This window comes from Wolffia australiana, chromosome 2 (genome assembly GCF_029677425.1).
Source record: "Wolffia australiana isolate 7733 chromosome 2, ASM2967742v1".
NCBI lineage: Eukaryota > Viridiplantae > Streptophyta > Magnoliopsida > Alismatales > Araceae > Wolffia > Wolffia australiana.
In genome coordinates, this window is record NC_135836.1 from 81,888 (window position 1) to 95,543 (window position 13,656).

The following is a 13,656-nucleotide window of genomic DNA, read 5'->3' on the forward strand; positions in this document are numbered from 1 at the left end:
CCGGCAGTCTGCAAAACTTGGCTGTTGGCTGAGTAAGTTGGTCATGATCAGCACAACATTTAATTTGGTCAGGTCGACTCAGCCAAGATCGAGTCAACTCGATCAGATGCGTCTAACCAGCTCCAAACCGATTCAGTCTGCCAACTAAGCAGTTGTGGACCGAGTAACCAAGCTACCTGAATGATTCATTTTCTACTATTAAAATACTAAATTATATAAAAGAGTAACATATATTAAAAAAAATATGCATTACAGTTATTTGAAATTAATTTTTTCTAGTATCTTTCTTTTAGTGAATTTTCTTACTAGAAATCCTTTAAATCCCAAATATATATATATATATATATATATATATATATATATATATATATATCAAAAACTATTTTGAAATATATTCGACTAAATTTTACTCTTATTCCACCTGCTTATCGGATAAAGAAAGAATGGCTGACCAAGCAAGGCGCGAGGAGCGGAGCAGAAGCGAGGAATTTATGAGCAGAAGCGACAGAGTGGTTATCGTTCTTCAAGAAGTAAAGATAACAGAAGGGGCGAGTGAGCGGGTTAGGAGAAGGATGCTGAGTCACCGTACCAGGAAGCAATATGATAGGACAGACTGGGGAAGAGAGGAAGGTAACGAGAAGTGTTAGAAAGACAGGTCGAATAATGACTCCCAAACAAACGTTATGAAATAAAGAAAGCTCTCCTACAGGCGAGTTTGATCCAACCCTTACTCATTGCTGAGGAAAATTTTAAATAATGTTGCATAAATCGGGGCCTTACAATCAAACATGGTTGTTATGTTCTGTTCTTTTGAAACGAACAAAAAATTTGCACAAAAGAACCGCACAGGGCCTTGTTCTTTGTTCTGTTCTTTTTTGTGTGAAAATTAAAACAGCTTTTTGCATAATTAGAACAATTCGAACAGAATTCGCACAATTTATAAAATTTTCACAAATTGCTTCAAATTCACATGAATTACAGTGACAATAAAGAATCAGTAGAAAAGAAGAAGATATTGCTACAAATTATTTTTTTATTTTGAAAAATAAATTAAAGAAGGTTCATATCTTACCTTGATTCTTGAAGGGATTCGGTCGGATGACTCTTGAAAAATGAAGAGAGGAAATCGCCAAGCCGCCGAGGGAGAGAGGAAATCGCCAAGGAACTGAGGAAGAGAGGAAATTGCTGAGCGGCCAAGGGAGAGAGGGAATCACCAAGGAACTGGGGAAGAGAGGAAATTGCCGAGGACGCAGGAACTGAGGAAGAGAAGAAACTGCCGAGCCGCCGAGGGAGAGAGCAAATCGGCCCGCCGCCGAGGGAGAGAGCAATTCACTGAGGCCGCCGAGTAAACATATTTTTTAATAAGTTTTTAAAGAATAAACATATGTATAATAATAAACATATGTTTACTCTTTAAAAACGGATTAAAAAAATTTGCACAAAGCGAACAATTCGAACCGCACACGAGTTTGTTCGATGATCTGTCCGAAATTCTTATTGTTCTGTTCAGAAAACCGAACAGAATGAACAAATCGCACAGATTTGCACAAAGCGAACCGAACAACCATGTCTACTTACAATGACCTATTGTAACCCAAATTGTGGTTTTTCATTGTTGAATGAGATTTCATCACACCCTTTGTTGTAATTCACGTGAACTCGGGACTCAAACTCTAGGTCTTTCAGCTTTTCAGAATTATCTTAAATTAGTCTGGGCAAATAAAGTTATGAATAATATGGTGATCATCAGTTTGTGTTTCATCATTAGTCAACCTATCTTGTAATTCTAACCTTTTACTTGAAATTGTAAACCCCTTTCCCTTTAACCTTGGTTTGTCGACTCTCATCCCCCTCTTCCTTCGTTGGGTTTCTCTTGTTGTTTCTCACAGTCCTCCTTACTAGGCATTCTCCAATCCTTGTATGGCAATGCATTTGTTGGGGTATCGATTGGTGCAAGCCCACTTAGGCTTAAATTATAACAAATATAATATGCACATACAGACGTGCTCATGAAGTTCATTTTTTGTTAACGAAGATTTTTTGTATTCCAGTACTGGACATCCAATAACACAATAACAGTAGCCAGCCCAAGATGATTATTTCGTTTTCCTTTAACACAACTTTAAATAAAAAAAAAATTAATAAATGTCCAATGAATACTGAGGTGCATTTTAAGTTCCAGTTCTTAAGATAGCCAGTAGCAATCTTTTTTAGACCAGAATAGATTACGATCTTGGGATCTATCAACTTTTCGCTCCAATGAACTTCCATAAAATTAGTTTCACAAGTAATGAAGCTGATGAAAGTACCTTGTACATCTTTTTTCCTGGGCCACAGAGGAAGTAGGCTTTTAACTCCAACTAGTAATATTCATCCCCCCTTTCCCCGGCCTTTCCTCCTCAGGAGCCTCGTAGCCTGCAGAAACATTCTGTCTATCTCGTCAACCTCCTTTGATTCTTCTTCCACCTCCAAAGAGCACGATGGCCTCTTAGATGGAACAGCTTCTTCTCCGGCCCTCTTCTGGTCTGCAAAGAAATCCTCAATTGTAGCCAGATATAGGGGGAGATGTCGATCGCCCTCAAGTTTCTTTGCCTCGTCCTCATCAGAATCCTCTGTCTCATAAATATCTGACAAGTCCTCAGAATCTGAAATCATCTCCTCAGATTCAGTTGTTGCCTCTCCAGCTTTCTCTTCTTCTACTCCTGAATGATGCACCTGTTTGTACACACAGCCTTCAGATCCACCTCCATTCTCTTCTAGTGTGGCCTCAGCATCACTAACGGAAGCTCCGAGCTGGGCTTGGGCTCTTGCCGCCAGGGAGAGGGCCTCCATCTCCTCCTCCAGCCTTGGAATATACTTCTGCACAGCTCGCAGAGCATCTCTGTGCTTGGACTTGTCCAGAGCCTGGATATGTTAAAGGTAGAGAATGAGAAGGATGAAGAAATGGTATGTGCTCCTCTTCCCTGATGAATATCTTTGATGATTCATTATTGATTTCCACAAAAGTTGGAACAGGTATAAGGTTTACATGTAAAATAACTTAAAACAACAAACAAACAAATCATAATATGAATTCTAAAGAGGCAAAAATCTCAAATTTCAATTTTTCTTCAGAAGAGGAAGAAGAATGACAGAACTGAATAAAATGGTATGTTCTACCCCATGAGGAACAGCGTTTAATTTTTTTTTTTAAAGAAAATAAGGAAGACCACCCTTCATCGGTGGTCAACCTGCTACCATTAACAATGGAAAATATGTACATTCAAGATACATATATGACCGAAATGGTCCCCCAATCATTTCCCTCCGACCCAAAACAGCGTTTAATTATAAACTACATTTTGCTACAGAATTTTTAGTTGTAGAGAGAATGTCAGGGTAACCTTTTGAGAAGAGAACTAGTCATAATCTGATTTTGAAAATGCGTGAATCTGAAAATTCACTTTTTTCAGAAGATGAAGTAAAATGAGACGGATGAAGAAATGGCATACTCTTCTCAGATTGGAAAGTACTATTTAATAGCAACTGGCTTTCAAGAAAAAACCATGCTTAAATGATTAATAACAGAGGAAACTCCGAAGAAGCAAGCAAATCGGTTGAAAACTACATGAATATGAAAACTAGTTTTCACCACGGAAGAAAAAGAATGAGAAGGAAGTAGAAAAAAAAAATTTGAAAAGGAGAAGTAAAAATGCTCTTTCCGAGAAAGGAAATGCATTTTTCTGAAAGCTTATTGGTTTAATTCTCAACATTTTGCATATTCGACATTAAAATAACATTGGGAACAAAAGCAAAACTGAATGAATCTCAAAATTCAGTTTTATTTCTTTTGGAGAGAAGAAAGAGGAGGCTCAATAAAAATGGTAGGTTCTTTGCCGACAAGAAGGTATTTGATACGTCACCAGCAGTGGCATACCAGTGGAAGCACAAAGAGAAACCCAGCTTACCCAGTGTAAAGAAAGAAAGAGTGTTTCTGGCATGTGCCCTTGCTAATATAAGAAAATCTGAGTTCAACTGAACCAGGAGGTAGCGAATTGCAGAGGTACGGCAAATTGTCAAATTCCTTCCCACTCATTGTTTTTGCATTTGATCTACCACCGTCAACTCTATTGCGAACCCCCGACAGAAGATGATTTTAAACTGTCAGGAATGTATTCGGAGTCAGCAGAACTTTACTTATTAGAGTATGTTCCACACAAATCTCTTAAGAACAGAGGTAATATTAAACAATGATCTAATCAAAAAAAGTTCAAGAATTAGAAACTTCAGTTTGAATCAGATAAATATGTTATGCAAATGACCTATATGGTTTACGAGCTAATATCAGGCTAATATTTTGAGCATCGAAGAAATCTGACTGTGAACATAAAAAATTCCAAGAACGGGAAATTTTAGTGGTGTTCTAGATGGCATAAAAGAATGACAAAAAATGAATAAAGGGTATGACTAACATGGATTCCTTAGTCGAATGAATACCTTCTTTCGCGTGAGGGTGGCCCTGGGGGACATGATCTCCGGCGGGGGCTGCACATAGTTCTTCCCCCTGTACATGATGATGGTGTCCTCTTGGATCTCAAGCACAATGCCACCTGTGAGCCTCGCCAGCTCAGCTGCGATGTCTCTAACTTCTGGGAGGGTGAAGGTCTTAACAATAACCTTGAGGGTCTGGTGTTTTTTCCAGTGCAGATGCATGTTCAGGATCACCCCCTGAAAGACCCCCCGCCTACCGACGGGCACATAGTTCTTGCTCTTCCGGCCCATCTTGAGCAAGTAGAAGTGTTCCTCCGGGGTGAGCACTTCTGGATCATGAGTTATCTCCCCTGCTTCTTCCAGAGGCTCAATCTTCTGCAATGCCTCACTTAACCGCCCTTCCTTCTTCTTAGCCTGTGTCATTCCCGGGGATGGTAAATAAACATAAAGATTTTTATTTTTCAAAAAACCACAAAAATGCAAGTATTGTTTTTCCACAAATAGGAGAACAGATGCTCTGATTTACCATCGACATCGGAAAACACAATGCTGAAGAGAAGAAAGTTTTTTATCAAATAGAGAATGAGTGGGCCATTTTATTGTGAAAAGTTGGTGTCCGTGTGTTGAACATAATGTAGTCAAATTTAACGGATGCGCATGATGCAGAAGATGTTTTTTTTTTGAATTAATGATGCAGAAGATGTTGACGCACAATCAGAGTAACCTACTCCTTAATATACTACCCGTTTCAGAATCAGGGAAGAGATCAAGATGTTCAAACATAGAAATCCAGATCAGATCTGGCAAGGGAATACTAAGTAAGAACCACACCCTGAAATTTTCTTCAAAAAACAGAACCTCACCCTGACATTCAGAAGACAACCAACGCCTCGTATTTATAAGTCAGTTGAGGCACATCCTTAGTGTGTCACACATGCCCTCTTTGAATAACACCTTTGAGCTTCATTTCTGATAGATATCTTCTGTGGGGATTTAAGGAGAATCGTATAATGGTCAAACCTACTTGTGAGGACGACTTTTATCACTTTTCTTTGTGAATAAAGATGCAGGTAACTCAAAAACAATAAGAGGGGTAAGCACCTAAATATTTTTGTGCAAGAGACAAATTTCATTTCGCTTCTTCCGCCCATAGTTTGCATATAAGGGACTCAGAAATGAGTCGCCCACACAACAGGAAGGAGACAATGAAATATAAAATGAAAGCACCAGCTGAAAAAAAACTACCTTTCGCAGCTTGTAGAGTATTTTTTCTTCCACAGTTAACCTATTGTACTCCTTTTTCTTTTTCCATCTGAAGAATTTGAGCCATCTCACGACTGCTCTTTTCCCTTTCAACTTTTTCCTCTTTGGTCGGGAGCTGCTTTTGTTGTCAGACGATAAAATTTCTGCAGAATTTGTTTCTGGCATCTTAGCCTGAGGCATAACAGCATTGAGCTTTTGGCTCGTGTGAGTACAAAACAATCTCGTAGAGAGCATCCATTTTTCTGCAAAGATGGACATGTTTGTAAATCTTTGACCGCCAGCCTTGTTAGAAAAATTAGAACACCCCCTGCAAAAATGAGGTTCATCAGACAATTGTACCAATGAACTTAACATAGAAATTGAGCTTTAGGACATATAGATAACACATCATTAATCTGTTGATTCTCTTAAATAAACACGATTACAGAATAAAGCGTTCTTGTTCCTTGACATTTTTGTTTTGCTTTCTCCTTCAAATAGTAATCCATGGCGAAATGAGAGCCGGAATGATTGATTTAGTGAATTCACTTTTTGTGCATGTCTTGACATCATCCCACAGGATAAGGATGAACAGAGCATAGGAAAAATGCCCGACTCCCTACATCAGACTATTTGAGGAGGCTCCCCCTTGACTTGGGAAATGAAAGCCAGAATGAACGATTTGGTTAATTCACTTTTATGCTTGTCTTGACATCATCCCACAGGATAAGGATGAACATTACATAGGAAAAATGCCAGACTCCCTCCCCCGTGAAAACTCACACGAGGGAGACAGATGAAGCAAGAACAAAATCACTTCATTGAAGAGAACTGAGGAAGTTGGATAAGCCCCAGAACTTGACCAATCGGGCTAAATCCATACTGCTAAATCCAAAGGTAATGGAGATAATTACAAGATGAGAGACATAAGGGTATGAAAAGAAACTGAAAAACACGGAAAAATATAATATATATATATATATATTTCTTTTAGCAACATGTTGCGCGTGAGATATATCAACTTTCCAATCAGAAATTTCTTTATTATTTACCTTTTACAAGAAGAAGACTCCCATTTCACATCCACAACGATATATGGGGTCCCAATCCTGGCATGAACTTTACAGGATTTCGGTTGATTTTAATTTTTTTTGATAGCCACATCCAGTTCAGCAGGATCTACCTATTAAAACATAAGCCCAAAACTTTGGACATTATGTAATTGTAATGCTCCATAATTTATTTTTTGTGAAAGAATTGTAACGCTCAATAATCAGGAATCAGTTTCAGAGAAACGTACATCACAATAAAATTTTCAAGGAACATGGTATCATTCACGAAACCTAGTATGTGAATACAACCCGGCAAAGTGAAGTTGGTGAGAAAAATTAGGAGATGAATTGGAACATTCAATGGATCTTTTGTTTGATGGCCATCTGCCAAACCTTTTTCGGAGAAGTGGTTTTGACCGGAATCCAACTAATAAATGGACTGGCAACCTTCACCTTACACTGGAAATTTCTGATTGATAAACTAGATCAATTCCATGTCCAAATCGGACCGAAAAATGATCTCAGTCCAAGAATTGTTGGGTAATCACAAGCTATGCCCATCAACAACACCAAGATAAACTTGCCCCCAGAGCACTTAAATGTGCTTCTGTGTTATTCTAAGATACAAAAAGGCTATTAATAGTATTCTCAAATTTTAAAAAGGTTTCTTGTTACTCCTGGTGTTAGGACTAATAAAACAAATTTAGGCATTAAGCTTCTAAGAGAATTATTCAGTCACATGAAAGATCTCCTAACTGGAACAGGCTTCCAAGCTTGTCACGAATACCTAACGGTTTCAGATGATGTCTCTATAGATCCCCTTGCAATGATGATGTATGATAGTCTGAGGGTCGTTTCAAATGCAGTTAGACAAGAATGAAGGGGGTTAAGGATTGTAACAAAGCTAAAGGTAGGGATAGCAATGGACAGAGCAAGAAGAGATCGGTTCATGCGGGAAGAATCCTAAATGAACGTACCAGAAGACTCTTGGTTGATAACCTTTCCAATGGATGCCTCCTTATTTGATGTACTCACAAAACGTGACTCACTTACAACAAAACAGGACCTCCTCTATGGGTCTATTCTTCCAGTGCCTTATATCCGTGATAGGGCGGTTCCTACTAGATTTCCATCCAATTGGTACTCCCGTCCAATAAAGTTAAATATTAAACTGTACAAAAGAGGTTATCTTAGGACCATGTTAGGAAAACTCATCGATGTACCTGCTACAAACCTCCCAAGGACTTACAAGAAACGCCCCCGAAAGGAAAGGCAGGCGGCCATTCGCTCCTAGAGCAGGAGACAGGGCAGGAAAAAAACCAATGTAAATAACTTCCCATCCTCAAGCAAGGGACAGGTTTTTCTTTCGGCATTTTCAAGAAACGGATTGGGCGAGAGATTCTCTGTCCAGAAGGGGAGAGGACGGCTGGAGCAGCTGAGCTCCGTGCACTACCCTACATTCTCTCTATTCTCCTTTCTCTCTCTCTATCATCTTCTTGATTGTTCGACTGGTCTTCTGTGTCACAAATCGGGACATTGTTGGATTGGAACATTCAATAACAATTTTCTTGAATTATTGTTGAGGATCCACCTGGGATCAATATCACTGGTATCAGAGCCGACGATTCTCGGCCTATTCGCAGCATGGAGCAAGATCCGAGGGAGGATCAGTCAGATTTGGAAATCCAAAGGAGAACGACTAATGGTCTTGAACACTTGATGGAGCAGATCGCGAGCATCAATATTCGTATTAATGGCATTCAACGACCTCATACTCCGGTGCTTGAGGGAGAAGCATTTGCCAGACAACCACGAGGACCGCAAGAAGTTCCTCCTTATGACATAAGGTTAGATAATAACCATTTCAATGCGGAGATCTGCCATTTTTTTCTGGGGGAAAATGCAGACGGATGGATTACGTGTGTGGAACGGCATTTTCGCATGCATCCTATGTTTGATCATGACAAAATGCAACTGATCTCCATACATCTTGACAATTCAGCAGAGAATTGGTTTATCTACACAGAAACAGTACCCTACACCAAACAGATCTTTCCAATTTGATGAATCTACTTAGTCGATATTTGCACAACCCTCGACACATCTATTAAAAGCAGCACAGTCTCTCCAGATCCATGAAGGGAACTGATGGCTTGTGTATAACGTTCAAAGGGAAAGCATCCAACAGTAAAGATGGATTTTTATGTAGATTATATAGGTTCTCTTGATGATCGCTACTCCACAATGATAAAGGCCCAAAATAATATCGAATGCTCAAGAAAAAGAAGCGGCATCAGTACATGGAAAGAGATGGCAGTCAAACTGGTCAAACAGAACAGCCAGGAAATCAAGTAGCTGGAAAAACTCAGGTCGCAGTATGGGCAGAGATCCTGCCTGACCAGTGGAACAAGACTGGTCCAGCAGAGTTCCAGAACTATCCTTCACATATTCATTTGTTCCTCCGACTTCTGTCTCTTCTCCTCTCTCCGTATACTCTCACTTTCTATTCCCCAACTTCTCATGCAACATTTGGTTGTTCATCTCACAGTTCATCATGGATATTTCTACTTCATATTCTTGATTCTCCACAGGGAGTTTATCACAATACAGGCTACTGCCTCTTCCTAGGAGGTAGACTTATCTCGGAGCAAGAAACAAGGGGTTGTTGCTGATACGAGTCGCTTCTTTTCCAAGAATTACCAAAGAAGGAAAAGAAGACTCGTCCAATAAGAAGACTTGGAAGATATAAATAAAGGGAGAGGCCAGAGAAAGGGCATGGAAGATTTAGTTCTCAAGAGTCAGTTGCAGACTGCAACTGGAGGTTGGGGAGCAGGAGCCGGCCTGCAATCCAGAGAAGGGAGCTCGTCTTCTAGATCTCTCGTTCCTTCATGTTGTCATCTCCACCGAATGTCTCCTCGCGTCTCTTCCTCTCTATCATGCACATTTGTTCTCTCGGACGGTACCCTGTACCGGGATTCATTTGACAGTTTCTACTCATTTCCTAAGGAACGATGTTGATGTTTCTTCAAGATCTACATCAGTAGTTCACAAAAGTGCAGAAGCTGAATTTTGTGCAATGTCACTAGTGTCAAATACATCTGGATAAAGGGACTGCTGGAAGATGTGAAGACCAGTTATCCAAAGCCTGACCAATTTCTTTGCAATAGCAAATCTGACATCAGTATTGCTCACAATCCTGTCAAATACAGCACACCTACAGACAACAGGACTCTCCTGTAAGTCATTTTGGCATGTACTCTCAAAGCCTTGAGAGACAAACATCCATTCTTCAACTAGAGAGGGTGTTATGCTCTGCGATGTTTCGTTAGAAATGTCAACGCAGAATATGTTATGTATGCCCTTGTGGACCCAGGTAGAATACTTATGTCATTGAGTTCAATATGTCAGGGTAGTTAAGCCTACCCGCCTAACCCTTTCTCTGTATGAAAGCATCAGATTTCATTTTCATCATTCGAGTTTTTTCACTTGCTGACAAGCTCGAAGTTCTTTAGGAGACTCTACAAGTTTTACATCAGTTCATGCTCTAGTATGAGTGCCAATTGGGTTTTGTATCTTGCTTCAAGAATATTTCCTCTGATCTTCTGATAGACTCTATTCTAAGAAATATCAGAGAAGGAGATACAGATCTGGTCAACGGACTTTTGACCAGACCAATTGACTAAAAAAGGGAAGAGTGGCGTCTTAGCCCTATAAATAAAGGCGAACCACTCAGGTATAGGCAGCTAATCATTTTTCTTGGAAAGAAGTCTCGACGGTTAGGGCCGAGGAGTCATGAGCAGGGGGAGGGGAGTTCGCCTGCTGCATGAGCGGGAGGAGTTCGACCAGGAGGGAGGACCGCCCGGAGATCGAGGAGGAGCTGAACCTAATTCCTTATTGATTACCATCTACATTGTCCCTGGGAGTTTCTTGAACTTTGATTCATTCAAATTAGACATTGTTACTAGTGATAATAACATCTTCATGCATTCCTCTTCAAGAATAATGACTTGCAACTATTTGTGGCTCTATTCCATCTATGCTAAGGCCGCAAGACTGTGCTCGCTTTTCATCATTTCAGCACAGAATCATTTTAATGAATCCAATTCAAGTGGTCAAATTAACTCCCCTCATCAGTTATCACATGGGTAGGGACGCAGTTCATTGACACTAAAGTTAAACGGGAAACAATCAGATACATATCAGAATCTGACCAGAAGAGGAATGATCATCCATGAACTTGACAGAGGATCAGACCTCGCAGGGGAGTGTGATAAAAATCAACCCATAAATGAACTCATTTAATTACAAAAATTGCATAGGAGAGTCATAAAATCAACCCAGGAATGAGCTCTCATAATTAAACGGGTGTATGGTAGAATCAACCCAGAAATAAACTCGCATAATCACACGGGCGTGCGGAAAAATCAACCCAGAAACAAGGCATGAACTATTTATTCATCAGGCTAGACATCTGTTCAGGCCAGTTCAAGTTATCAACAAGAACAGAGATCACACGCTGTTGACTCCTTAGGAAGGTGATTCAGTATGGAAGTGAAAGAAATAAAAAAGAGTGGGAGATGGAGAGAGAAGAGACTGTAGGAGGAACCCCACATCCCTGGGAGTGGGGGACAAAGAAGAAGAAAAAAGTCAAATTCGCCTAACACTAAGGGTTCCCTACCCTTACGTAGGAGTAAGAAACCTAAAAAGAGATATTACACAATTACCCTAATTCCGACACATAGGAAAGTTCGCAATATAGCAACAACAGTAAAGCAAGGGAATCGACCTTAGCACAGATAATTCATATGAATCAAAGAGTTAGAGGTAAGAGTTGCACTATGATCTCAACCTTTTAAAGACTCATGACCAAAAGATAACTGCCCTAGAATGGAAATATAAAATTTTCATCATTCGGGCAGAGAGAATGAGGCAAAAAACCCATGTTTTGGCCTGCGAAAGTAATATACACCAAGATTTTGAGAACTAAACTATCTCCACAATTTTAAAATGGTCAGAACATAGTAGAAGTGGAAAAAATTTAATTAAAGTTTTCAGATGAAACGACTAGTTCCGTATTCTACAGGGAAAGATCTGAAATATGTTTTGCACTCATCAACGTCAATGACTTCTATCAGAAGTCAAATAGCGTCATAAAATTGACAGGATGTTGAAATTGATAGAAAGTTCAACAAACTCCAAAAGAAAAGAACTTGATCCTTGATGGCTCAGACTGAAGTAGATACACAAGGAGACAAATAGAATATTTGGTCACGAGAACCCTCATAAATTAAGTAGGAAAGACGATCAACACAGCAAACCTAAACCTTCCGAAGTGAGACAAAAATTAGAAAAGGTTGATACAAAACGTCAGTCGACTGTGAGGGAAAAAAAAAAAGAAGTCTACCCAAGACGAGAGGGAACCGCACAAATAAAAGCTCCAACCCGTGAATTCACTGGGGAAATTTGCTTCATAAGGGGGTATCCAGGCGCATAGAGGGCCACCTTTGACGCGGCAAGCCTCGCCGTAAGACCATTAATCTGCAAGAACCTTGAAATAATTGTCAAATGACCAGCAGCGCATGGATCGGTCAAAGTAAGGATTTAATAAGTATTTTCTAATAGAGAGATAAAGATCGTTCATATCCCTTTTTATGCAAATAAAGCAGCCCGGAAAGAGACAACGACCGAGGACCATGCAATTGCATGAAGAACAGAAAGGCAACCAGAAGGCAGAGGTATGTTCCTAGTTATCTTCACTCTAAAACATTTATCACCTCATAAGCATGAAAGAATACATGAAAAGCATGAACGATTAAAAAAAAGTCACGACTAATAAATTAGTATATGGGCCTTGAATGTGCGAAAAATGTTTTTCTTTTCCATAGGAACGTGGCCATATTTAGCCAGATATATAACGTGGCTCGCGTAAGGATTAGGTTGAACTAAAATAAATATCACGATATAGAACTCGGTTCATAATCATTGGCATTAAGAAGATCCAGAGATCAATGATGACAGAGACAAAGTTCAATTCGTCGCCTCGAGTTCAGTTAAAATGATCTCAAAGCGGATGAACAGCCAAAACAAAAATACTACGCTCAAGGCTTGACTCGGATGGAGAAACAATTAGTTTCAGAGACTATAAACTGCGAAGGTATCACCTAAAACTAAACTTCCCGAACAGGCCGTGACTTATGCAGCCATGTATGGATCTCGGACAGCAGAAACGCGGGCGTTGCCATCTATCGGAGTTTGGATTTCTACTATTAACATGAAATTCAAACGTAATAACATAGAGCAGCGAACTGCACCTGGTTTGAGGAATAAGCACCCGCTATCGTTCCAGCACGAGTACAACACAACCCCATCAAGTCCAAGAGCAAGCTGGCGGGAACAGAAAGCATGAGAATTCGAGCGTAAGAATCGAGCAGGAGAGCTCAAAGCACGACCACCATTAAGAGGAGGCGCAAAAGATGAACCTGAGCGTTGCCGTTGAACGATCCCGATAGCACCGTCCATAATGCCGCGCAGTATCACCAGCCCTCGCCCATTTTCGGGCCGGAGATTCAACGGAGCTAGAACAGACATGGGCCGAGAAAAGAGACACCTTCCTCGGAAGTGCGTCGTCGATGACCGGCGAAGAGATAGACCATACCGAGCGGGGAGACAGTGGGTTTGTGGCATAGACGCCTGCTCTGGCGGCCCTCATCATGGCGATCGGCGACGATGCAAGGGCAAACTGAGATGAGGATGCGAGGAGGGCGGATTGAACTCCGATGGAGAGTGGAGAGCATTTAACCCCAAATCAAGTTGAAATGGAGATCGGGCGCGAGGAAAATGGAAGAAATCTGAATTCGGCGACGATGCAAGGACAAACTGTGATGTTGGTGTT

At 40.3% G+C, this 13,656-nt stretch overlaps 1 protein-coding gene across 1 annotated transcript; it reads right to left on the bottom strand.

Annotated features, from left to right (window-relative positions):
• Positions 1–2,239: 2,239 nt before the first annotated feature.
• Positions 2,240–13,656, bottom strand: LOH1 (RNA-binding CRS1 / YhbY (CRM) domain protein). Its single transcript, XM_078591545.1, has 6 exons — positions 13,244–13,656; positions 13,076–13,148; positions 12,169–12,302; positions 5,716–6,040; positions 4,477–4,884; positions 2,240–2,904 (listed from the first exon to the last, which is right to left on the bottom strand). Exons 1-6 carry the CDS (start codon positions 13,474–13,476, stop codon positions 2,371–2,373), a joined length of 1,707 nt encoding a protein of 568 aa, XP_078447671.1. The 5' UTR covers positions 13,477–13,656; the 3' UTR covers positions 2,240–2,370.